Source organism: Phascolarctos cinereus, unplaced genomic scaffold (genome assembly GCF_003287225.1).
Source record: "Phascolarctos cinereus isolate Bilbo 61053 unplaced genomic scaffold, phaCin_HiC Scaffold_2;HRSCAF=192, whole genome shotgun sequence".
NCBI lineage: Eukaryota > Metazoa > Chordata > Mammalia > Diprotodontia > Phascolarctidae > Phascolarctos > Phascolarctos cinereus.
In genome coordinates this window covers 344,132,686-344,158,642 of record NW_027555625.1, presented here as the reverse complement: position 1 = coordinate 344,158,642, position 25,957 = coordinate 344,132,686, and the positions used below count along the sequence as shown (strand labels likewise).

Genomic DNA, 25,957 nt, shown 5'->3' with positions numbered 1-25,957 from the left:
CATTGATTTCAGTTTCCTCATCTCCAGAATGAGAGGATTAAGAAAAATTCTTTCTTCAGAGTCTAAATCCTGTGAACTTCTGAGCCATAATCAGCTATGCCCCCTCATTAGGCACTTCCATTATGGATGCAGCAGTGCCCAATGCAGATGGCAGTATCCCTCAGCACTTGGGATGACAATTGCCTATTCTCATTCTCCATCTTTCAGCACTTTGCCACCCTGGTCTCCCAATAATATAGATTTGTGATGATTTCAGTTCTTGCTTTGAGCCATGTTCTCTTTATTCCCCAGACCTGTTAAACAACCACATCCTGAAATCAGCCATGTGTGCTGAAGCCATCATTGCAGGACTGTCCATGGAGACTTTGGGGGGCAACACCCTGGAGGTTGGTTGTAATGGTGATGTCCTCACTATCGATGGGAAGGCTATCATTTCAAACAAGGACAACTTGGCGACCAATGGAGTGATCCATTATGTGGATGAGCTACTGATCCCAGACTCAGGTAAAGCTCAGTAATATCCATATACTCTAGGGTTAATTTTTCTCTCTGTACTGGTTATGTTTATAGGAGATTGTTGCTTCCCATTATAACATTCTTGTTGATGTATGACATGCCTTAGAGTGGATGAACAACAAATGAAAATATCATTTAAAATTTTCAAACCAACTTTTGTTTTTCCTTCTAGCTAAGACTCTGTTTGAATTGGCTGCTGAGTCTGATGTTTCAACGTCTATTGACCTTTATAAACAAGCTGGACTTGGTTCTCATCTCTCTGGAACAGAACGCTTGACCCTTCTTGCCCCTCTGAATTCTGTATTCAAAGGTATAGTTAACACAAAAAAGGTATGACAGTTTACCTTGGAGTAAAAACCCTTTATCCACTACCATATCCCTGCCCCTAATTCTCCATTTGAAATAATGAGCACAATACACATGGAATTTTAGTGTAATTAAGCAAGTTGAATTTTAATACCACAGAAAGAAAGGACACAAATTTAGGGTAAACTTAAAATTTTCTAGTGTTTTAACTGATAAAAAAATATGAGGAAGAAAGGGTGACTGAGGATCATTTCCTTAAAAAATAGAGTCTGTGTCTTCTAGGCAAAGATTACTTATTTTCTTGTGCTTTATTTACAAGATCATTTGACAGATGTAAAGTTGAGTAAGGGGTGCAATCTATGGCATAATGGATAGAAGCCTAGCCTTAGAGTCAGGAAGAGGTGGGTCCAAATCCTGCTTCTAACACATACTGGCATGTCTGATTCCATGCAAGTCACTTATTCTCTCAATGCCTCAGACAACCATCCAAGAATGTGCTACAGATGTGTTGCTGACCTACACTAGAGTTGAGAATTTCCATACTGGGTATTCCCCAACCAAAGACATCACAGGTCTGGACCACAAACACCTCAAAATATAGAGTTAATCATTTTCATGACATATGTAAACTATGCCACTGGGGAAGGAGCCAAAGAATGTTCAACCCTTGAGTATATGTAAACCATGCCATTGGGGGAAGAGTCAAAGAATTTTTAACCTTTGAGTGCTTTCCAAACTTCCTGTTCAAAACTTAACACCCCAAAACCAGCCATTCTCTGGATATCTTCACATGTAGATTCCAGAGATTAGTGAAAACTTAAATTTCAAGGTCTGATTCTCCTGCACTAAAGAGACAGATAGTGTTTATTGAATTTTTAAGTTTCATTGAGTTGCAGGTGCTTTTACTATATTCACCTTCCAAATCTTTTTTGTCAATTGTAGAAAAATGCCTCACTGAACTTTAATAAATGTTCTCTTATAGATGGTGTCCCTTATGTAGATGCCAACATGAAAAATTTGCTTCTAAATCACATTGTTAAAGACCAGCTATCTTCCAAGTATCTGTACCATGGACAGACCCTGGACACTCTGGGTGGCAAGAAACTGAGAGTTTTTGTTTATCGTAACGTAAGTTCTGATCTTATTCTATCTGTTTGTAATTGTGCTCCTTCTCTGGATGAGTTCCATAGGTTGTCAGATTATCATCATATCTCTGTTTATTAGCAGAATGGGGGGAAATAGTAGAAAGATTTTATATTAAAAATGTTTCTGAGAGCTAGGAGAAAAAATTCCTGAAGGTAATGCTGGAATAGGATCTTATGTTGGGAATATAAGATTATTTCTAGAGATCTTTGAAGATAAATTAGATACATTATCTGCCTAGGAGAATTAAGGGGTGGGCTTCTATCAGGCAAGGGAATAAGCAAACATACATCTACTGTCAATGAATTATTATATTTATACTTCTTTTCTCAAAACCATGTTTTGTTTATTTAGCATTCCTTATTTGGTGCTTGACAGATTTAATAGAGTACCCCAAGGATCTATCCTTGACCCTTACCTGGTCATCATTGTTGTCAGTGACTTGGATGAATACATAGGCAGTGTATTTATTAAAGTTTTGGATGACAGGAAGTTAAACAAAAATAATTGACATAACAAATGGAAAAATTGTGATCATAAAGGATCTTGACAAACTGCAATAATAAGCCTAATATAAGATTAGAATTAGAGATAAATGTAAAGTCCTACACTTAGGCTCAAAATATCAACTGTATAAGGTAAGAGAGGTGGCTAGTCAAAAGTATATGAGGAAAAGACTTTCATTAAGATCTTAGTGGACTACAGGTTCCACATGAGTCAAAAACATGACATAGCATCCAAAAAAGGTAACTTCAACTTGTTTTGATCCACACTTATGATTTCATTGGTGTTATGAATTCAAGTTGTGAAAACCCCTTCCATGGATACAGATCTGCAACTTGTCAGTGACATATAGTCTTAGAGAAGTGCTTAAGAAACTGAGAAGTTAAATCACTTGCCCATGGTCACACAAACAAGATATGACAGAAGCAAAATTTGAACCCACATATTCCTGACTCCAAGTTTGGCTCTGTATCAACTACAACACATTCCCTTATAATATAATCTTAGAATGAATTAATTGAAGCTTTGTATCAGAACAAGAGAGGTGACAGCCTTGCTATATTCAGTCCTTATCAGACCTCACCACCATATCATAGGACAAACTACAGTGTGTCCAGAAGAACTGGAAATTATACTATATGGCAATCACTTGAAGGAATTGGAGATGTTCAGCCTGGAGAAGACAGCATTTAGAGGGTGAGGCACTAGGGAACATAACTCCTTTATGAGTTAGATTAGATGATTGGTGAGGTCCCTTCCAACTCTCAAATTCTTTGATTCTGTAATTATGTGAAGTACAGGAAGGCCTATCGTGTGGATCATAGAGAGAAGAATGAGTAACAGTGGTGAAAGAGGCATACATTGGTTTCCACTCCATAAAAGGAAAGCTTCCTAACACTTGGAAATGTCCAAAAGAAGAATGGAGGCAGTGATTTTCCCATGCCTAGTGTACTCTAAGTAGAGATTGGGTGAACACTTGTTGAAGATATTAGAGAAAAGATTCCTGTTCAGGTATAGGTTGGACAAAATGAACTCTGAGATTCTATCTAACTTTGAGATTCTGTTATCCTGTATATCCTATATCTATTATCCTATATATCCTATTACCCTATATAATCAAAGGTGATTCTGAGAAACCAAGCACATTATTCAAGAAAGAAGATAAATACAAAGTTAATACTTTGCCTTAATAAGTACAATTTTGACTCAATAAATAACATTTTCACATGCTAACTATTTCTAAGAAATGTTAATGGAATCAGAAAGACTGGGGTTTGAAGCCTGTCTCAGAATTTATTATCTGTACTCTGGGAAACCTCTCTGTGCCTCAGTTACCATCTCTATATAATGGAGATTATAAAAGCACCTATATCACAGGGTAGTTGTGTGGCATTTTACAAACGTTGAAGCACCATATAAAAGTAGCTGTTATTAAAAATGGCCACAATCAAACTAGTAGATTAAAAATGAAAATGCCCAACATGAGTTCAGTCTATTAATCTGAGGGCTAATAGACATTATACACTCATCCTGTCATCTCTCTTTTTTAAAAAATGTTACTTATTTTACACCTTCTAAAAATCTTTTTTTCATAGTTTCTTTGAACTAACAATAATTTAACAAATATTTTTTAGCATGTATTAAAACATTGTACTGGGCACCAAGGGCATAAGGAGTTTACGGTTTAATGATCTCAATATGGCACATACAAAATTAAATGTTAGAACATTAGCAGAACATTAGAAGGGCAAATGAGAGATCCAGACAAAGTTCTATGAGGAATTTTAAGAAGGAAATTTCACTACCAGTGGAGAAAGGTGAGGAAGAAGAATCAAGGAAAGCTTCATGAAAGAGTTGGAACCTAAGATGACCTTGAAAGGAAAAGGATTTCAATAGACATAGATAAAGAAGTTTGTATTCCAGTTACAAAGGTCAACCTACAGAAGATATCAGTAATTAGGATGAGATCAAGGGGTAAGTAATAATTCAATCTGTAGAATTTATAAAAAGGAGGAATATGAAATAAAAGTAAAACCGGGTGGGTCCCAGATTGTGGCAGGCCTCAAGTGCCAGGCTAAGAAGTTTATATTATATCCTATAGGGAATGCATTAAGGATATTTGAGCAGATTTAGATACTCATTTTTATTGTTTTCCCTCACATAGAAAACACATCATATTCTCTTAGCCTTGATGAGCCTTTCCAACATGTCAGTTGAGATTCAGGAAATGAGTTTGTTCCCCCTGATTATGTCTGAATCTGATGTCACAGATGACAGTCAGAGATCCTGAGAAAAATGAGATAACTAGCCTTTCCTCCCTTCCCTCCATCATCACTTTCACAGAGCTTGTGTATTGAGAACAGCTGCATTGCAGCCCATGACAAGAGGGGAAGATTTGGTACCCTGTTTACTATGGACCGGATGTTGACACCACCAGTAGGGACCATCATGGATGTTCTTAAAGCTGACAACCGTTTCAGGTAACAACCAATGTTCCTCCCTTCTCCATCTCAGAGATGTCCTTTGCAATTAACATTACAAATGGCAATTGTCTGCAATTTTCATGGGCTTAATTTCCCTTCTCCTTCTCTTCTTTGTTTCCTCCTTCCCTCCCTCCATCTTAAGTGTTTGTGTCAAATGTAGTCTTTTATGAACTGCTCTAATAGGAATGTGGAAAGGATGGATGGCATGCCTAAGATAAGATATAAATGCCTAAAACATATCTTTCTAAAAGTGATTCCTTAATTCCTAGGAAAATAACTTCATTTGCAATGATAAAATGTAGAGAAAATTCCACTCTCTACTGTTTTAAGTATCTAGTAAAGTGAAGATGTCTATTTTTTACAATATTTTTCTCACTTTCTTTCCCCCCTTCTCCTCTTCTCCATCTCTACCTAGATGGTCTAATGCAACTAAAGTTCCTTCCCATTCCCTTCTTTGAAGGCCCCAACATTAGCAACCAATTGTTCTTTCCACATTTTTAAAAATTTCTACCTTGCCTGTTACTTCATCCTTCGGTGCATTTATTTCCCCTCACTTGTGTTCCCCGTGACTAAGCATAGCTGCCAGCAAGATTAAGTCAAACCTAATAAAATTCTGAGCACAATAGAAACCATGCACACGCTAAATGCTCTGATTCCTGAGCTGCTTCCTTATTGTGTGGTTTATTTGCACCTTTTCCTTTTCCACCTCCTCACTGTCATCCTCTGGGTGCAGTTGTTTGACTGACTCATGGCATTGGCAGCAGGGTGCTTCACTGGAGAGAGAAGAAGCCAAGGAGACAGAGAAGGGGCCAGGAAAGAGAGGAGGCCAAATTCAAACCAGACTGTGCTGTTCTTTTTGAGCAGCCCTGATAAAAATCTTAGCAGGGAGAGCTTAACCTTACAGGCTTAAACTGAGAATTGTGAATTTTAGTCATCCACATTCTACCTCTTCTCCCTCATTCTCTGTGGAAAATTAAGAACTAACTCCCCCTACCCCCCCCAAAAAAAGCTCTCCAATAGCTGTCATCTCTTCCTTTCCCCAGCATGCTGGTAGCTGCGATTCAAACTGCAGGTCTGACAGAAACCCTCAACAGAGAAGGTGCCTACACCATCTTTGCTCCAACAAATGAAGCCTTCCAGGCCCTGCCACCAGGGGAGCTGAATAAACTCATGGGTATGTGCTTCACGTTGCCACACATCCAGGAAGGAGATCTGAGGAGCTGTTTTCTCTCATGGATTTGCTTAATAAATGTTTGTTCCCTTCCCCAACTGTGGTTCTCATGAGAAAACACATGGAAAGAGTTCCAAAACCATAAGGTCACATCAAATTATGTTCATGTAGCAGTTAGGTTAAGTGAGGTCTTGCTTAGAAGGTGAATAGAAAGCTACTCTCTGATCTTTACTTACATTCTGTTCCTTCTTTGTTGTTTTGTTTTGGTTTGGTTTTTCTCTGGTGAACTTGTGATTTCATCTATATGGTGAACTCTCAATGTGGAAACTTCCTCCATGATCCAGACCAGCAACTCCTCAGCGGTAACAGTGTCATCTTAAAGAGGTGTCTGGGAGCAGGGGCTTAGCTTTGGTCTTGAAGGTACTGTGTGTCAAAGGTGCTGCCTGAGCCCAAGTCTTCCTTACTCTAAGGTCAGCCCAATATCCACTGGACCATGTTGCCTCTCTCCCTCTTTCTTTTGTTTAGGGGAGTGGGTGGAGAGAGGGGCTAGAGTTAGGTCTAGTTTGGAGACTTCATACATGGTAGGGAGCTTTTTTTTGTAACTGGAACACTGAGAAGCTAAGTGATTTGTTCAGAGTTCCACAGCCTGTAGGTGTCAGAGGCAGGATTTAAACTTTTCTACACCTGACTTTGAGGCCTAATGTATCCACTACACCATGCTGCCTTGTTCTACTTCTTAGTTATTACCTAGTACTTATAAATTTAGAGTCAAAGACCTATCAGGAAAGTCCCTGGCTGCTCTAACCTACCCCCTTCCTCCAGGCAGACTTACCTCAACTCATCCCAATTAGTGAGTCCTTCTCTCCTTTTTTTTTTTCAACAGCATGAACAGTTAGGAATTACATCATCCAAACTCTGGAACTCACACTCCATTATCATTCACTTTACCATTTTATGAAAGTAAAGCAGAAAGTTTAGTTTGTAGTCCCTTAAATGGCTAAATTTGAACTTCCTCCAACTTCATTTCCTCCCTCTCCAAACCAACAGGCGGGTGTCTTCATAGATCAGTGAATCATTGTCTAGTAAGCCTCCTTATTTCATATTCCTAAAGAGGATGCCTTTACCTTCATTCTCAACATCAACTTTCCATTTTGTCTTTCCAAAAAGAAATAAGTTTCTTAATGTAGGTAGGGATTGTTGCAACACCATTGCTGATAGCATAATCAGGGAAGAGGAAAAGAAGATGATTCTCTCACATACAAAGCTAGACCTAAATTAACTACGATGCCCCAATATCTTCAGGCAAAAAGCTATTTTATTTTTATAATGGTTCATGCCATTCTAGTGTCTATGCAGAGGATCATCAGATCATAGATTTGGAAGAAGAGACTTCAGAGGTCAACTAGCCCCACCCCCTCATTCTGCAGATGAGAAAACTAAGGTATAAAAGAGCTTCCTGCAGAATTTCCTAAATCTTCCTATGATCATACTTCCCTAAGTTCACACAGGTAGTAAGTACAAGAGCTTGGATTTGAACCCAAAAGGCAACACTGTCAGAGGTACAAAGGAAAGAGCAATATCAGAGAACTAACATTAAAATCCCACTTACTATCTGTTAAACCTTGTAGAAATCATTTAACTTTCATGGGATTCGGTTTCCTTAACTATGAAAGGCTTGAACTAAAGGGTCAATGAGGTCCTTCCTGGCTCTGAATATTAACTACATTTGAGACATTTTAACCAACCCCCCCAATCCAATGACTCCAAATCCAATTAGCTTGTTACTTTCTGCCACTGCCCCCAATGTCATTCTTCGGTGTATGGTCAGGACACATACACAAACACTCAATATTAAGCTCTGTCCAGTTCTGGGAAGACTTTAGACTCCTTAATTCTTCTTGTCTCTGTCTTTGGTCATCCACAGTCTGTTCTTTCTGTGGGGGAACTCAGATCCATCCATTTGTTTATGTAAGATATTGCCCCTCTGTGCTTAAAGGTTCTATTGCTTAATAGTAATATGGGTCTTCCAGAGACTGAGTGAACTCTACACAAGTGTTGAGAAAAAAAAAAACCTATTAACTCCTCAGATGAAAGGTATTATAAAAGTACAAACAAGCTATAAATGACCGTAAGAGAAATCCAACCATTTGGCTGATAATATATCAAACTGAATAGAGATTAGGGGGCAGCTAGTGACTTCAAAAAAAAAAAAACGATTCCCATGCTTGATTTGGGAAGCATGTGCGCAGTCTTATAAATATAAGCCTAAGCAGTGGTATGTTTTACCTAGTCCATAAAAATACTGATGTGGTTCAGAAGGAATGCTGCACTGTAATGATCAAGAGGCTCTGTAGGGGGTAATACACATCTCACCACCAATCCTACCATAGCTTTCCCAGATAATAGCTGTTTATTCTACTAAATTCACCCAACAGGAAACCAGAATCTTGGAGAGAAAATGCATTTGAGTGTAGAAAGTATAAATATATCACTATTGCGTATACCTAGTGGTAGCCACTCTTCTGATGAAGCATCCCAGATGTGAAAGTTGGAAAAGTCCCCGGCTTTTGAAGCAAATATTTAGTTTCCAGAAACATGAGTCATAATTGTGACTTAATTCATTTCCAGCTCTAGAACAGCAATGAACTTTGGGACTGAGGATGTTAGAGTAAGGCTTAGACTCAACCTAGAGTCCAATTTCAAACAACATTTCATACATGTTGGTCCCCTTGCTCGGACCTGCTATCATACAAATGCATCCCATTGTTCATCTCAAGGCATTGTAGCTTTGTTAGAAAAGTTAGGAGAGGGCAAATCTTAAGATCAAGAACTAAGCCATATATTACTTGGTTTATTCATAGTACTAAGCACTAGACTAAACAGTAGTGCTGGATAAAGGCTTGTTGGCAGAATGATTGACTACCTATCTCACAGAGTTGCTATTAGGATCAGTAAGATAATGTAAATTAAGCACTTTGTAATTATAAAGCACAGCACAACTATCTCCTATTGATGCTATCATTATTAGAAAGGCAAGTTCATCCAATCTGTCCAATCTGGGAAATCAATTGATTCCTCCTTTGCTCATTAATCCCCCTTGACTTTGTAGACATGAAAATAGTTAAATAGGAGAGACGGTATGAAATAGTGTACAGAACATCTGGGGCAGTTAGATGGCACAGTAGATAGAGTACCAGGCCTGAAGTGAGAAAGACACATCTTCCTGAGTTCAAACCTGGCTTCAGACACTTACTAGCTATGTGACTCTTGGTAAGTCATACTAGACAAGACCCTGTTTGCCTCAGTTTCCTGTTCTATAAAATGAGCTGGAGTATCTTTGCCAAGAAAACCCCAAATGTGGTTATGAATAGTTGGACATGACTGAAATAAATGAGCAACAAAAACAGAAGCCATCTGGGAAGGAAAAACAATTGGATTTAAAATATTTCCTTTGAAACTCACTAGTGGTATTACCTCAGGTAACTTTCTAGTATTATCTATTAGAGATGGGCTACAATCTACATCTGTGTCAGATATGTGGAAAGTGAAGCTCCTCAAGCCAAAATTATATATACATATAGTTCCAATAAATAGTTAATATTATCCCCATTTAGATAGCAGGTTATTATTTTTTGGCCTTTATTGAGTACCTGTCTCAGTGACATTTGTCATAGATTCTAAGTTCCCCAAAGGATAGATACCATTGAATTTGTTCTATATATTGTTGTATGTGGTTAATAGCTTTCTAAATACTTTTTGACACTTATCACAATAGCAAGTCCATCTGTTCATCAATCCTTCTGATTGGTGTCTTTTGTCCTCCTAACAAATCCAGAAACTAATTTCCTGTCAAATGACTTCCTCTTAGGAAATGCTAAAGAACTTGCCAACATTCTAAAATACCATGTTGGGGATGAGATCTTGGTCAGTGGAGCCATTGGGGCCCTGGTGAGGTTAAAGTCTCTACAAGGCGATAAACTGGAAATCAGCTCGGTAAGTGTTCCTTTATTGTTTTTTCGTCCAGGAGTAGCTTTTTATGCACACTTTGGCTAAATTAGACCCTACTGGGGCACCACATCACTGTTGAACCCCAGATAGCAAGAAGGCACATTCATGAAAGTAACAACGTATGCAGAAAGTTGGGCCTTCTGGGAGTGGGAAGGATTTGAAATAAAGATCCATAGTTTTCCTCAGTAGAAACAGCCTATCATTATGATCAGAGACAAAGTACACAGATCAAATAAGACAATATGTGTGAGGAATTTTAGCAACCTCAAAGCATTATATAGATGCTAGTTACTACAGACTAATGCTAATATTGAGTATTGCCAGACGTTATTCTAAGTGCTGGGAGTACAAAGGAAAAGCAAAAACAATCTCGGAGACCTACAAAGCAAGCACAAGGTAATCTTTAGCAGCTGGGAGGCAGGAGCAGGGCAGGGAGAGGACTGAAGCAGAAGGTGGTGTGGAGCTGAATGCTAAAGGAAGCCAGGGTTTCTAAGTGGGAGAGGTGAGGAGGAAAAGCATGCCAGACATGTAGTTCCATGATCTTGGATAAGTCTACTCAAACTATGCCCAGATTCCAGAAGGGAGAGAGAAGAAGGGACAATAAAACTGGTTTTAGATTCCTGTGCACTGTCTCACTTGACTTGTGTGACTTCTGAGTCTATTGACTCCTGGCTGTTTTAAAGCTTGTAAATTAAAAAGATGCTCCATCTGTCTCCACATCCATGATGTCTGGGTCATTTCTTTGTTCAGTAGGGCCCTTCAGAGTATTAGCAAGGGAAACTCAAGGGGATACAATTACACTTAACCTCTTTGGAACCTACCTTTCCAGCCTTATATGTTACTCCTTTTCATATGCTTGATGATCCAGCTAGATAGACATTCATGTTGTCCTTCACATATGACACTCCACCACCTGCCTTCATGTTTTTGCATCATCTATCCACCATGCATTCCCTTTTCACTTCTATCTCTTAGAATCCTCACCTTCTTTCAAAACTTAACTCATATTTCTGGCGCCCTGAACTGTCAGTAGCATCTCCACAAATGTTGCCTTATATTTTTTTTCTACGTACTTTTATTTGTATTTGTATCCCCAGTGTCCAGCACAACTGCTGGCACATAATAGTCATTTAATGGATGATTTTTGGTTGATTGTTGGATATTCAAGGGACAAGCAGGGACAAGCAGTAAAGATTTTTGGATTCTCTGTGGATTCTAATTATTTATTCTTCTGCATTCACTATTGATCTGGGTTATGTTCATGAAGAATCTCTTTAATTTCTGTATCAAAATGATTTTTTAAAAATATTTTTCCCCTAGAAAAATGCTGTTGTAAATGTCAACAAAGAACCTGTCGCAGAAACTGATATCATGGCCACCAATGGGGTGGTCTATGCTATCAAGAGTGTTTTGCAGCCTCCAGGTAAGAACAAAAAGTAGCAAGCCTGTTCTGGATACCTTGTGCTGATTCCTCAGAGATTTATTCTGAGCTGAGCTGGGGGAGAGAGGGAGATCATAGCACAGACAGAAGGTTGAGATGGTAGATTCGTCTAAAGGAAAGAACACTGGATTTCAAGTCAGAATAGCCGAGCCCTAGTCCTCATGTTGATCCAGTTGGTTCACTGTGTGTTCTTGGGTATTTTTCTTAACCTCTTAATTTTTTCTACTGCCCCATTTACAAGAACTCACCTTGTAAATTTTGAGGAGGCAAAAGATATGATAGTACTATGTGCTCTTTAAAAAAAAATTAAATGTTTTATTAAAAACTTAATATTGAACATCAATATAACCAACCAAACTTATTTAGCAACTATTTACATATAAATTCATTTTAGCACATAAAATATCATAATTTTTCAGTGACTTCTTTTAATTATCCATCAAGATTCTTGGTCCATTCATTCTCATTATTTTTTTTCTCTTATATGGTCACAGTGGACACCCTGTTCTCCTGCTTCTTCTTCATTCACATTACATTGCTTCCTTAGCAATCAGCTAAGAGTTAAGAGTCCCTGTGTAAATTCCAGGGAACATTGTTACTTTTTGTACACAGGGACCCAGCAGGTACACCCAGTAGCGCCTTCTTTCTGTCTTGTCCACTCTTAGTGCCCACAATAAAAGGGCAGCAGACAAAGGTCTCACTTTGCGGATGCCTATTGCAGGGTCTTCGCTCCTTTGTTATTTCTAAACTGGCTTCACTATAATGTATAGACTTTACGTTGCCTGTGAAATTACAGTAAAAACTCAGGCAGCCACCTTAAATGGAGGCTAGGGGCAACAAAAGGACAAAGCGAATAGCTTTTTTTATGTATAGAGAAACCCCTCTTTAATTTGGACTTCAAGGGAAGCTTAATGGGAGCTGCTAGAAACTATGAATTATAATTTTTTGTTAAAGAATCATGGTTTTATGCCTTTGAAGTACCTTTTCTCCTGAAGAAGAGAGGGTGCTGAATATCATGTAACTTTTTGATGATTCAGGTTCATTAAAAAGACTTGTCCTCATCCTATGGTATAATACATAGTAGAGGTCAGGGTTTGCTTTTTAGTTCTTTCCCTTCCCTCACTAGCAGCAAGTTTTTCCCCTGTTGTCAGTGTGTATAACTTTAACAATATCACTCCTTCCCTGATTCCCCTCCTAATGTTCTGAAATCAGAGAAACCCAATGGACAAACTTGATAGAATGATATACTGAATAAAAGTAAATGGGCTCTGAGTGTGTCAAGGTCTCTTCTGGGGGTAAGGCTCATAACTTAAGTGCTGGAACTTTACCACTACTTTTCTACTACTTAGAGGCCCTTTGTCCACTTACTTTAGTAATCAAAGCTATGTTACAGATAGTTGAGATTATTTTTAAGTCTGTAATTCAGATAAGTGGTATTTTGTTTGATATTAGTTTATATGACAGCATATATACAGTGTGGTCAAATATAGGTTCTCTAACTCTTTCTTAGTGAACAGATTATTTATATACAATCAATGTTGACTCATTGTCAATAAACATTTATGAAGCACTTAGTATGTACCAAGCTCTATGCTAGACACTGGAATTACAAAGAGAGTCTCTATCACCAAGGATCTTATATTCTCCCGAGCAATTGCAATGTATAGATAGATATGTAAATCAAAGTAATTTGAGGAGGAAGGAAACATTAACTACTTGGAGGAAATGGGGAAAACTTTGTAAGAAGGCAGCACCTGAGTTGAGCAATGAAGGAAACAAGGTAGACATGAAGTGAGAGTCCATTCTGGGCATGGAAGACAGCCTGGGCTAGATATCCACAAAGAGAGAGTCCATTCTGGATATGTGTGACCACACAGACACAAGCAATGGAATTTCAACTTCTGAGGAATAAATACCTAATTGGCTAGCTTGACTAGAATATAGAATGTATAAAAAGGAGTAATGTGAAATGTCTTCAAAGGTAGATTAGAATCAGATTGTGGAGGACTTTAAGGAGTGTGAGTCTTATCTTGGAGGTAATAGGGAAACATAGAGGGTCTTTGTGCAGGGGAGTAATATGGTCAGACCTGTGCCTTAAGAATTTTGGCAATTGTGTGAAAGAGAAGAAAGAAACAAGCAGGGAAACCAATTAACAGGCCATCGCAATATCTCATGCAGGAGGGGATGAGGGCCCATTTTAGAGTAATAGCAGTATAAATGGAGAGATGAGGAAAGATGGACTAGGTTTGTGAAGAGTGAGTTATTAAGACTTGGTGACTGGTTGGACAGGAGAGATAATGGAGAGGGAAGAGTCATAGATGACTTTGTGATTGCAAACCTGAGTAGCTAGGAGAATGGTGGTACCCTTCATGAAAGGGTAAAATTTGGAAATGGGTGTGTTTAGAGAAGAAGATAATTAGTTCTGTTTTAAACACATTGAGTTTAGAGTGCTAATGAGATATCCAAGAGAAATGTCCAGCAGGAAGTTGATGTATGACTGAAATTTAAAATGGAGATTAGAGCTAGAAAAATAAATTTTAGAGTCATCTTCATTAAGACGATCATTGAGCTTATGGGAGATAGTGAGGAGTTAAGTGTGGAGAAAAGAGAAAAGAGCCCAGGATAGAGTCTTGGGAGACACTCATGTTTAGGACATAGGAGATGGTTGATGATTCAGCAAAGCAGGCTGAGGATGTGGTCGAATAAGCAGCAGAGGAACCATAGAAGAGCAATGCCGCAAATGCCAAGGGAGGGTAGAGTTTCCAGGAACAAGGAGTGGTCAACCATGGCAAGAACTGCAGAGTTGAATTCTGAAACAAGGTCATGGTATTTAGCAGTTAAAACTTCATTGGTAGCCTTGTCTGTGTGACCCTTGTCTGGGTTAACCCCAATTGCCTAAAAGATAAAATAAAATAAAGTAACCTCATAAACAGCAGTTTCAGTCAGATGGTGAGGTTGGAAGCCTTAGGTTATAAGTTATTGGAAAAAAGTAGAGGTCAGGAGGCAGAAACCACAAGCACAGACAACCTTTGCTAGTAGTTGGTGAAAAAGAGGAGAGATTTAGGATGATAGTTTAAGTGGAGATGAAAAAGGCGAGTTTTAGAGAATGGGGGATACCTGCTCATAGTTGTAGATATCAGGAGGGAAGCTAGTAGATAATGAGAGATTAACAATGAGGGACAGAGTGATAAAGAGAGAGAGAAAGATTAAGGAATAGGAGGAGAGAATTAATCTACAAAGACGAGGGTCACCCCTTCATTATCATCACCAATAATCAGGTATTAAGTACTCCTATGCCAGGCACAGTGCTAATTATTGGGAATACAGAGAAGGCAAAAAGCAAAATCCATACCTTCGAGGTGGTCACATTCTAATGAGGGAAAAAACATGTAAACAACTATGGACATAAAAGATATGTCCAGTATGAAGGGAGGTACTCTCAGGGGGAAGGCAGTAGAAAGGGAGGAGGGGGACTGAGAAAGTCCTTTTATAAATGATGTGATTTGGGCCAAGTCTTGAATCAAGTCAGGGAAGCCAAGAGGTGAATATGAGGAAGGAGAGCATCCCAGGAATCAGGAATAGCCAGCAAAAAGCCATTGAGTTAGGAGACAGAATGTTGTGTGGGAGGTTTATCAAGAAGGCCATAGTTGTGGGATCATAAAATCAGTGGAAGGGGGTAAAGTGTAAGAAGACTAGAAATGTCAAAATGGGCTGGGTTGTGAGAATTTTCAAAAGCCAAAAGATTTTCTATGAGTCCAGAAGTACCAGGAAGCCAACAAAATTTATTGAATAAAAGGGTGATATAGTGAGACCTGTGATTAAAGAAGATCACTTTGGCAATTGAGTTAAGGATGCACTGGAGAAAGGAATGACTTGATGCAGGGAGACAAACCAATAGGCTTTTGAAATAGTCCAGGTGTGAGGTGATAAGGGCATGTACCAGGGTAGGGGCAGTGTGAGTGAAGAGAAGGAGCTATTGTCAGAGATATTGGGAAGATAGAAACCAAAACCTGGCAACAGATTGGATACATGGGTTGAGTGTGTGCATGGAGTCAAGGAGTGTGTGAGCTTGGGTAATGAGGAAGATGGTGGAACCCTCAACAGTAATAGAGAGGAGAGGAAGGATGGAAGAAAAGATAAGATGTTTTAGACATGATGAGTTTGAGATATCTATGGTATATCCAATTCTAGACATCTAATAGGCAGTTTGTGATACTAGACTGGAGGTCAAGAAAGAGGTGTGATAATCATCTGAATAAAGTTAACAATTGAATCTATGGGAGCTAATGAGATTACCAAATGGCATAGTATGGAGAGATAACAGAAAAGGGCCTAGGATAAAACCTGTAGTAGTATAGAGAGAAAAAAGAAAATGGAGTCCCATTTTACAGTTTAGGAAACTGGGGCAGATAATGTTTAAGTGACTTCCCTAAGGTCTCATAGCTAGTAAGTGTCTGAGGGTGGATTTCAATGTAAAACTTTCTTGACTTCAGGTCCAGTGCTCTATCCACTGTGCCACCTACCTACCTAAAGTAGAAGGAGAGCTAGGAGAAAACATTGTCACAAAATCCTAGAGAGGAGAAAGTATGACGCTGAAATTAGATAGTACACATTGTTTCTGGTAGACCAATATGGCATGGTTGTGTGACTCCCTCAAGTGGCTTTCAACATCCCATGAGAAGTTGCTACTTTAAGTAGATGAATAAAAAACAGGTTGGAATTTAGGTAGGTACAAGTAGAGATAGGACAAAAAAAAAAGAAAAGGATTCAAGGGTGCAGGCCAATATATAGCTTAACTAGTTAAATATACAATATTGTAAAGGGAGAAAAGTACAGCCAGAATAGGGCTGAAGAACTGGGAGAAGAGATAGGGATCAAGGAACTAGAGATTGAGTTGAGGACAAAGAATAGGTTTAAGAGGAAAGAGAATGTAAAAAGTGATCCTAGCAGTGCCAAATCTCAAACTATACTATGAAACAGTAATTATAAACATGATTTGTTACTGATTAAGAAACAGAGTTCAACCAGAGGAATAGATTAGGTACATAACATATAGAAGCAAATAGCCTAGTGTTTGAAAAATCCAAAGACTCAAGCTATTACTGGGGTAAGAATTCACTATTCAACAAAAACTGCTGGGAAAACTGGAAAGTAGTCTGGTAGAAACTAGGTGGAGATCAACATATCACATCATATACCAACATGATCTACAAATAGAAACACAACTCACAGTAAGTGGGAAATCATAAAAAAAATTGTAGTAGCAAGGAAGAAATTAACTTTAAGATCTATAGCTAAACAATTCATAACCAAACATGAGCTAGAGAGTATCACAGAAGATAAAACTGGCTATTTTCACATAAAATTTACAAGTTTTGCACACACATGCAAAAACAAACAAACCAATACAGCTAAAATTAGAAGGGAAGCAAGGAACTGGGGGAAAAAAACTTTGAACAAGTTTCTGCAATAGGAATTTCATTCCATAGATATATAAAGAAACAGTTCAAATTTACAAGAATGAGATCCATTCCACAACCGATATGGATAACCTTATTTGTGTTTCTAAGAAAGAAATCCAAGGTATCAATGGCTGGCCATATAATAATGCTGCAAATTACTATTAAAGAAATGCCAGTTAAAGCAATACTTATTCCTATCAGAGTGGCAAAGTTGACAAAAAAAAAAGAAAATGACAAATTTTGGAGAAATTGCAGGAAAACAGATACATTAATGCATTGTTGGTGGGACTATACATTGGTCTGATCATTCTGTAAAGTAATTTGGAGCTATGCCCGAAAAGTTTACATACCTTTTGTTGCCACTACTAGGTCTACACTCCAAATAGATCAAAGAAAGAGAAAAAGAGCCCATACTTACACAAATATTGATAGCAGCTCTTTTTCTAATTGCAAAGTACTTGTAACTAAGGTGGTGGCCATCATGTGGGGAATGGCTGAAAAATTATGGTATATAAATATAATGGGTAATTATGCTACAACAAGTGAAGAGATGATTTCAGAGAAACCAGGAAAGACCTGTATGAACCAACGTAAAGTGAAGTAAGCAGAACTAAGAGAACAATTTATAAAATAAGAACATTTTAAAGACAAACAACTTACTCAAATCAACACAATGGCCAGTCAAAATTCCAGAGGATTGATGATGAAGCATTCTACCCACTTCCTGCCTAAGATGAGTTAGATTCAAGGTGCAGAATGAACTATACATTGTTTGGACATGGCCAGTGCAAAATTTTATTTTGCTTGATTTTGCATATTTGTTATAAGGAATTTTTCCCATTGTGGAGAGTAGTGGTAAAATGGGAGAGAGAAATAAAATAGATTTTTGGTAATTGGGAAAAACATTTTTTAAAAAGTTCCTAGATGCGAGGGTAGGGGTAGAAATAGAGAGAAAAGTCACAAGGTAGATACTGGAATGCTTAAGAAAGAAGAAAGTGTGAGGGGCAGCTAGGTGGCATAGTGCATACAGCACCGGCCCTGAAATCAGGAGGACCTGAGTTCAAATCTGGCCTTACACCAAACACTTGATGCTTACTAGCTGTGTCACCCGAGGCAAGTCACTTAACCCCAATTGCCTTAAAAAAAAAAAAGGAAAAAAGAGAGAGTGGACTGAAAGATCAGATAGCTTCAAAAGATTTTGGATGGGATAATAAAAATGGAACTTCAAAAAAATGAAAGTTACTAAGTAATGGTAAATTTCAATGAAATTTGTTAAAAAAAAAATTACTGGAGATAGGCCCACTTGAAAAACTTGGCACTATTTTAAGATGCCAGAATGACCCACAAATTGGCCTCAAGAGTTATCTTACTATTCTTTCTTTGTATGTCAAATTTGTTGAAAATAAGTCAACTCCTTTGAATATTATGGTTACAGCAAAGAGACTTACAGATGGGGAATGTAAAATCAAAAGTCAAATGTCAGTTGAAACAAATCTCGCTTCAGTAAGTGAATTCTGAATTGGTGGGTTCTGAAATGAAGATAATTTCTTATAGTCTTTTATTCCCAGCAGCTTTTTTTTTTTTGCTGTATTTTGTTTTAACATCATGATCATTTCTGGATATAGCAGTCTACCACCATTACTCCCCCAAATAGCCTTCCCTCGTCACAGTGAAAAACAATTAAATCAAAGTAAGTGATGCAATGACAGTGTGTATACTTTTCTATCCCCGAAGTCCACCCCACTCTTTGCTTCGATGAAGGAGTCATGTTTCATTGTTTGTTCTCTGAGTCCAAAATTAGTTATTACAATTGATCAGAGTTCAGCTTCCTTTTAGAATTCTTTTCATTTACGTTATTTTACTTATAATGTCTATTTTTATCCTTTTTATGCTTACTTGATTCTGCATCAGTTCGTGTGAGTTTTCTTATGTTCCTCTAAACTCAAATTCATCATTTTTAAAAAATTGAACAATGTTGCATTACATTCATACATTCATGATGAAGGCTCTTTTTATCCATGACAGTTACCATTGAAAAACACAGCTTTGAAGCAGTTAGATGGTACAATGGTTAGAATACTCACTGGATTTGGAATCAGGATGACCTAGGTTCAAATCTTTCCTGAGATGCTTGCTAGCCGTGTGACTCTGGGCAAGTCTTTGTAAAATGGAGATAATAGCACCTACCCCTAGGGTTATTATGAAAATCAAATAAGATTATTTATAAAAAGTATTTTGCAAACTTTAAAGCACTCTGTACATACCAGCTATTATGTTATTATGGGTGATTTGTTAAGTTTGTTTTCAAATTACAAATATAGATAGATAGATAGATAGATAGATAGATAGATAGATTATAGATATAGATATAGATGTAGATATAGATATAGATATAGATATAGATATAGATATAGATAGATACAGATACAGATATAGATATAGATATAGATATAGATATAGATATAGATATAGATATAGATATAGATATAGATATAGATATAGATATAGATATAGATATAGATATCTCATAGTTTGGACATTTCAGTTTGCCCTTGTTCCTCTTCCATGGAGCTACTTCCTCAGGAGATTAGAAGCTCTGCCCTAGGGATATGCTTGAGAAATTCTCTATTTGAGGACCAGGGGAATGAGTACAGGTAATAAAAGCCAGATATTGTTTGACACTTCTCTCTCATGTATACTGTTATTTCCTGTCTCCTCCAGCCAATAGACCTCAGGACCGAGGAGATGAGCTTGCAGACTCTGCCCTAGAAATCTTCAGACAAGCTTCTGCTTTTTCCAAGGTAAGATCAGTCCTCAACTCCTGTTCTTCAGACTAAATAACCTCGGATCCTTCAGCCAGGTATTTCTGGCCACCCTCAAAGGCTAGACTTCCCAATGCTTTACCAATTCTGCTAATCTCACAAAATCTCAGAGATAGAATGGGCTTCAGTGGCTATCTAGCTCAATCAGTACATTGTAGGTATTGATATTTACATCTCAAAAAGCAGTCATCCAGTAAGGTATCCCATTCCATTTTTTGATACCTCATTGTTAGGAAGTTTTTCCTTAAGCCTCAAGCCTCCTTTCCCTAGGTCTCCTCAAGCCAAAATCTGTCTCTCTCCAAACTTCTACCATTGCTCTCAAGGACCAAGCAGAGCAAATCTAATCTGTTTCATTATGAAAGTTCTTCCAAAGCAAGCTATTATATACCCCATTAAGTCTTCCTTTCTCCAGAGTAAACATTTTCAATATGCACTTGATAAATGCTTGTTGACTTGTCTTTCAGCCACCCCACAGTGATGACTAAATCCAATAGATCTCTGGGACTTTTTTTTTTTAATACATGGACTGTTGCTTATTCATGACTCTGCCATTTTGATAATGTTGACTTTTTGAACCCAAAAGTATGGCTTTACATTTTTCTCTACACTGGACACCCTTCACCTTTGCAGTCTCAAATGCAGGCAGCATTGACAATGGCCAGTGCTATATGAAATGGAACAAATCCCATCAAAACAAACAGGAATTTTTTAAGCCATGACCCAGAATTCAGTACAAAAAAAACCTGTAACTTCAAATTAATTTGGACCATTATGTTATTCCTAAATCTCATTACATACTTAACAGATGAACCTGAAGAAAAAGGTTTTAGATTGGTAGAGAGGCCTAAATTAAACAAGGGTGATCCTGATATTACTTTTAAGTATCACACTCTGTCCATACTCTGCTATTACAAGCTAATCATTTGCTCTTGCTTTCTGAGGAGAAGACCCATTTTTGGAGTTCCCTTAGAAATGACTCATTCATAGCCTAAATAATTTCCCCTCATTTAGAGCCAGTTTACCAAGTTTGTGAATTTTTCAGACCCGTTAACTTTTCCCTTACTCAGGAAGCATGGTATAGTGAATAGAGAGCCAGTCTCAGAGCAAGAGACATCTGTTTTCCAGTCCCCCCTCTGGCATATATTAGCTGTGTGACTGTGGGCAAATCATTTCACCTGTCAGTGCTCTACACAACTTTCAATGACTTTAAATAGAGAAGGTGCCAACCAGCATTGTCAAAAGGAGCTTCTTCACCTGAGAGTTGCTTACACTGTCAACTGGACTGAAACCACCTCTAGCCTGGGAATGGCCAGAGTTAAACAGAACAGGCCAGAGGAAGGTGTATCAGAGATTAAACAGAAGTTTAGTTAATTTCAGAGTGAGGAAAATGCTTGCAAGTGGGACCTCCCCTCCCCCTTCCCCCCACTGAGGAGGGCTTAACATGCTGGGACAAAGGCAGGTCTTATATACATTAAAAAAAAACACACAAATGGGCTGGACTATGACACAATCATTCTTAGCAGTTCCCATGGCAGGCTCATGCATGGGCAATACAGGTGTTCCTGGGTACTGTGGGAACAATTCTTAAGTTGATTGTCTTAAATATTAAGAGTCCTTGAGCCTTGTGATTATTCAATGGAATACAGAACCAGAGTTAGCCTGGCCAGAACAAGAGTGCAGTATCTAGTTTGGTTATACAAGCACAAGATTTCAGAGATTGTTAGCACGTCAGAAGATTTTGATGGATGGCTTTAGGCTGTAGCACATTGCCTTTCAGGTCCTTGGGAAATAAGGGGAGCTCCAACAAATCTAAACAGTTATTGATTAATATGAAAATCATAAATCCCTCAGTGAACACCTGGTGCTAGCCAAAGCTTTGATAAAGGTTGAGGTCATCCAGAGCACAAAGGATTGTTGCTATGCCAAGATCATAGCTTTAGTTCTGGGAAAACAGGATGTCTTCAAATACTTTGACAACACCAGTTGAAATCATAGGTCTAGTCTCTGTCTTTATCCATAACTCCAGGCAATACAGGTAAAGGATAACTGAGGAGATATTGCTCCCAGTAATTGACTGTTTCTAGTGTGCATTCCTGGCACATTACACAGGAGGGCAAAGGCAGACAGGAGACTGAAACAGTCTAGAGACTATTTCCACACTTTCTTTTCCATGTTCCTTCTGCCCTACCATGAGTGCAAACAATCAAGCATTATCTGTAATATAGTACAATTAGAGGAAATGTGTCACTGATCATCTAAAAACCAGTGAAGTAAATAAATCCCAATGTTATTGCTCTTAGAAAATGTAACAAATTACTTTTCTTCTCCCCCCAGACTTCCCAAAGATCTATACGATTAGGTAAGGCTAATATTTGTGTCTTCTCTTTTGTCTGTCACCTAGCAGTGTGGTTCTTAGGGGGAATAGTAGGCATGTTCTGCATAAGAGTATCAATTAGGTCATTTGCAAAGCATTCAGATTAAATTGAGGCAAATGCAGAAAGATCCACTTCTAAAAGTCAAAAAATATGCTCTATAGAGACTAACAGTCATCTCTGAAAGAAAGATTGATAACCATGGGCTTATATTAATGCATGTAACTTGGAAAAGAGGTTCAGAGTCCCTAGGAATCTCAGAGAAACGTGGAGAGGAAGTTGTAACAAATTTTTTCTTCAGTCTGCTAATTATCTTTTCATTGAATAGTAATATATTTATTAAAATATTTAGCTTTTTTTTTTTGCTACTTCTGTTGCTATTTTTTGAGTAAGACTATAAAGATACTGGCCTCTCTGCCAGTTCTTAAGCCACCACCTTCCTGAAAATTGGAATCTGGGAAGAGGGCTATGGAAATCAGAGCTCCAAAAGCTGAATGGTTTCTTAGCCATAGAGGCTTCATGCAACCTTTAGGCTACAAAGCAAAACAGTGCTTATAATGGCAGGCTAAGAGGGAGACAAGAGAAAGATGGTTTTGATTTGAGGGAAGGTGGGCATGGGGGGATATGAGGATTATCAGTCATTACGAGGAGAGATGTTTATGGTTAAGAATATTTGTGAAACAGTGGGTGATATTATTGCCTTTTGGATAAGAAATTAAATATCTTTTACTGAGGCAAAGGAAAAAAAAAACCTGTCAATTACTGATTGCTATTTATAGCCTACTAAGAGCCTTGATCTGACCTGTAAAAGTGGAGATAAAGAAAGACATTTGGAAGGAAGTTCATATACTGAGGATAGATGTGGGAAAATGAGTTTTCATTTTCTGTCCAGTGAGCTCTATTTTTTTCTTACACATGTCCTCCCTCCCTCTGTTCCACTATAGCTCCAGTCTACCAGCAGTTATTGGAGAGGATGAGACATTAAGCCAAAGGACCTTTGGAGTAATGTGTTATGATAACTCCCAACCACAAACAACATTGGCTTGCAGAAGAAACCAATCTCACAATTCATTATCCAGGGATTGCCTCTAAAACAGGGTGGCCCCAGAGTACCTCTGATCTGGGGAGGATGTGGGTAGTGGGGGGACATATATTTCATGGCCACAAGAACACTTACATACCAAGTCCAAAACATATAGCCAGTCAAAAAGAAAACAAAGCAAAACACATCCTGGGTGTTCTTTCTGAGAAGCATAGTAGCAATTTGGGAGAACTTACTCAACATCCTGTGGGCCATGTCTGACCAGATCTCTGATAGCAGCCATGTTTTTGAACTGGTCTCCATCATCACTTCATCTAGAGTTCATTATTCTGGAAACCTGTTTCAATTGGAAAAAACTGCATTATATAAGCTATAGTTTGAATGGTTCTGTTCTTTGTGTTCTATGTCTCCTAAGGTTTGAGCATTTCTGTATTACTATCCCCAGGATGTAAAGAAGGAGTGGGTCTGTGTAGTATGTGGACGTGAATTTCCCTGGAAGAAGAATGGCAATGACACAATTTGTAATAATAAAACAAAAGAAAATATAATTTGTTTGTCTGTTCATTGTGCTCTGGTTTTGTGTTTTTATCATGTGAAATTTCACCTATTCAGGCTCCTAGGACAAAGACAATGGGGACATCAGAAGTATTCTGATGACTTAGACTATTAGCCCACCACATTCATCAGGTCTGCAAAAGAATGGTTTGTGAGATACCTCAATGATATTGCCCTCAGAGTTTGGGCTTATACCCTGAACATCTCTAATTTTGCCTTTAAAGTCCATTAGGGTTCTAAACTCCCCATGAGTCAGGAAACCTAGGTTCTGTTGCAGGTGGTGCCACTCACTGTCCTTAAAGATCATTGAGTTAAACTCATTTGACATGTAGGGTAGCTGAGATCCAGAATGAGGGGTAAAATTGCCCAAGATCATGCAGTGAGTTAGTGACAATGCCAGAACTAAAATTCAGGCCTCCAGGTTCCCATCCTGGGGCTTTTTCTATTATACCACAGCTGCCTCTCAGTCTTTATTTTACTAGGTGGAGGAGGTTTTATTTTTTTAGTGTGCCTTTATGAGTTGATTCAAATTCATACCCTTTCTGTTTCTCTTAGAGAGAGATACTTTTATGGGTATTGCCTCAGAAATAGAAAGAGCGTGAGACTGAAAAGAAAAGGCATGAGTTCAAGTTCCAGGTCTGACATTGACTTGCTATGCAAACTTCAGCAAGTCACTTAATGTCATGTGCCCATAGGTTTACAGCTGGAAGGATGCTGAGCATCAGAGGTGAGGTCACATAGTTATATCATCAGAAGTAAGATATAAACCTAAGATTTCTTGACTCCATATTCAGCCCTTTAGTCTTTTCATCTGTAAAATGAAGATCATAAATGGTCATTGCAAGGGGCACCATGATGTAGTGTATAGAAGGCAAATATATATACATACGTGTGTGTGTGTATATATATATATATATATATATAATAGGTATGTATATATGTGTATATATATTATATGTATGTATGTGTGTGTATATATATATATATATATATGTGTGTGTATATATATATATATGTATATATATATATATATATATAGGCTGTTAGTGCTGGGAGGTTCCCAGAATCACAGGAAGCAATCCCAACCTGATTTCCAGTGCCTCAACTCTGCCACCACACTTCACATTAAGCACAAGGACTTTTCCTGTGGCCACACCCAGATTGAGCCAAGGTTTTGGGTACTCTTCTTGAGAAGTACTTATGGATGGAAAATAGAATCAGGGAACTACTAGTACTTTCTTCCATACCTTTCCTCATATCCTCTCCCCACCAACCACTGGACTCTGATATCTTCTAAACATCTCCCTCCCCCTTCCCAGATCAACAATAGAAAACAACATCAAAAGATAAGGTCTGGCATATAGACAAAATGACTATCAGAAGCAAGGGCCATGACTAAGTCCTTCCCAAATGCCTGGAAACATTTACAAACTTAGCCACTCAGAACTGGCAACCTGCCTGTGCACTGTCTTCCACGTTTGACAATCCCTCCCATTTTTTTTAGTACTTTGTAATGTCCAGCACACCTCCACATTTGTTCTCTCATTTAAGCCTCACAACAGCCTGGCAAGGTTTGTCACTATTTTCCAGAGGCAGAAAATGAAGTTCAGAGAGATGATGTTCTTGAGAGTACTCAGGGAGGATTCCTGATTTATTCTTAACTACCCAAAGTTCCAGAGAGGAAACTTCAAAAACTCAGGCCCCCAGATTAGACACCCTTACCACCAGTTGCGAACATCCTGTCATTAACTCTTGGTCTTTATCCTACCTGCTTTTACTTTGGTTATCTCAGAGCTGAGGACAGCCCCAGAAGATTCCAGTCCTACTAACAGCTTGAGATGAAGGTGCTGAGGCTAGGACAGGGCAATGATGGTCTGCTCTGCCCAAGAAGAGTGGGCCTATGTGAAAAGCCATAATTAGGAATCCTGGACAGTCAGGCTGAAATACATCTTTAGGGAAAAAGCCAAACACTTCAACCTCACCTTCCAAGCTCCCAGGAACAGTTTTGTTGAGAGAAAAGAGGGGGAGCGCTGGTCATATCACAACATGGATGCAGTAAGTAAAGTATCCTCACACTTATAAAGCAAGGCCACAATGTTGCTCAGCAAGGATGGCATGCTCATTTGTTTGGC

The 25,957-nt window shown here is 38.3% G+C and overlaps 1 protein-coding gene across 1 annotated transcript in view; it reads left to right on the top strand.

Annotated features, from left to right (window-relative positions):
- TGFBI (transforming growth factor beta induced) overlaps positions 1–23,818 on the top strand; it is a 58,824-nt gene extending 35,006 nt beyond the window's left edge. The window contains exons 8-17 of the mRNA XM_020991242.1: positions 292–504; positions 689–826; positions 1,805–1,950; positions 4,813–4,949; positions 5,996–6,126; positions 9,992–10,116; positions 11,452–11,554; positions 19,756–19,835; positions 22,191–22,215; positions 23,173–23,818. Of these exons, the coding sequence (XP_020846901.1) occupies positions 292–504; positions 689–826; positions 1,805–1,950; positions 4,813–4,949; positions 5,996–6,126; positions 9,992–10,116; positions 11,452–11,554; positions 19,756–19,835; positions 22,191–22,215; positions 23,173–23,213 (1,139 nt within the window). The 3' untranslated portion in view covers positions 23,214–23,818. The remainder of the gene's footprint in view (positions 1–291; positions 505–688; positions 827–1,804; positions 1,951–4,812; positions 4,950–5,995; positions 6,127–9,991; positions 10,117–11,451; positions 11,555–19,755; positions 19,836–22,190; positions 22,216–23,172) is intronic.
- The last annotated feature ends 2,139 nt before the right edge of the window (positions 23,819–25,957 follow it).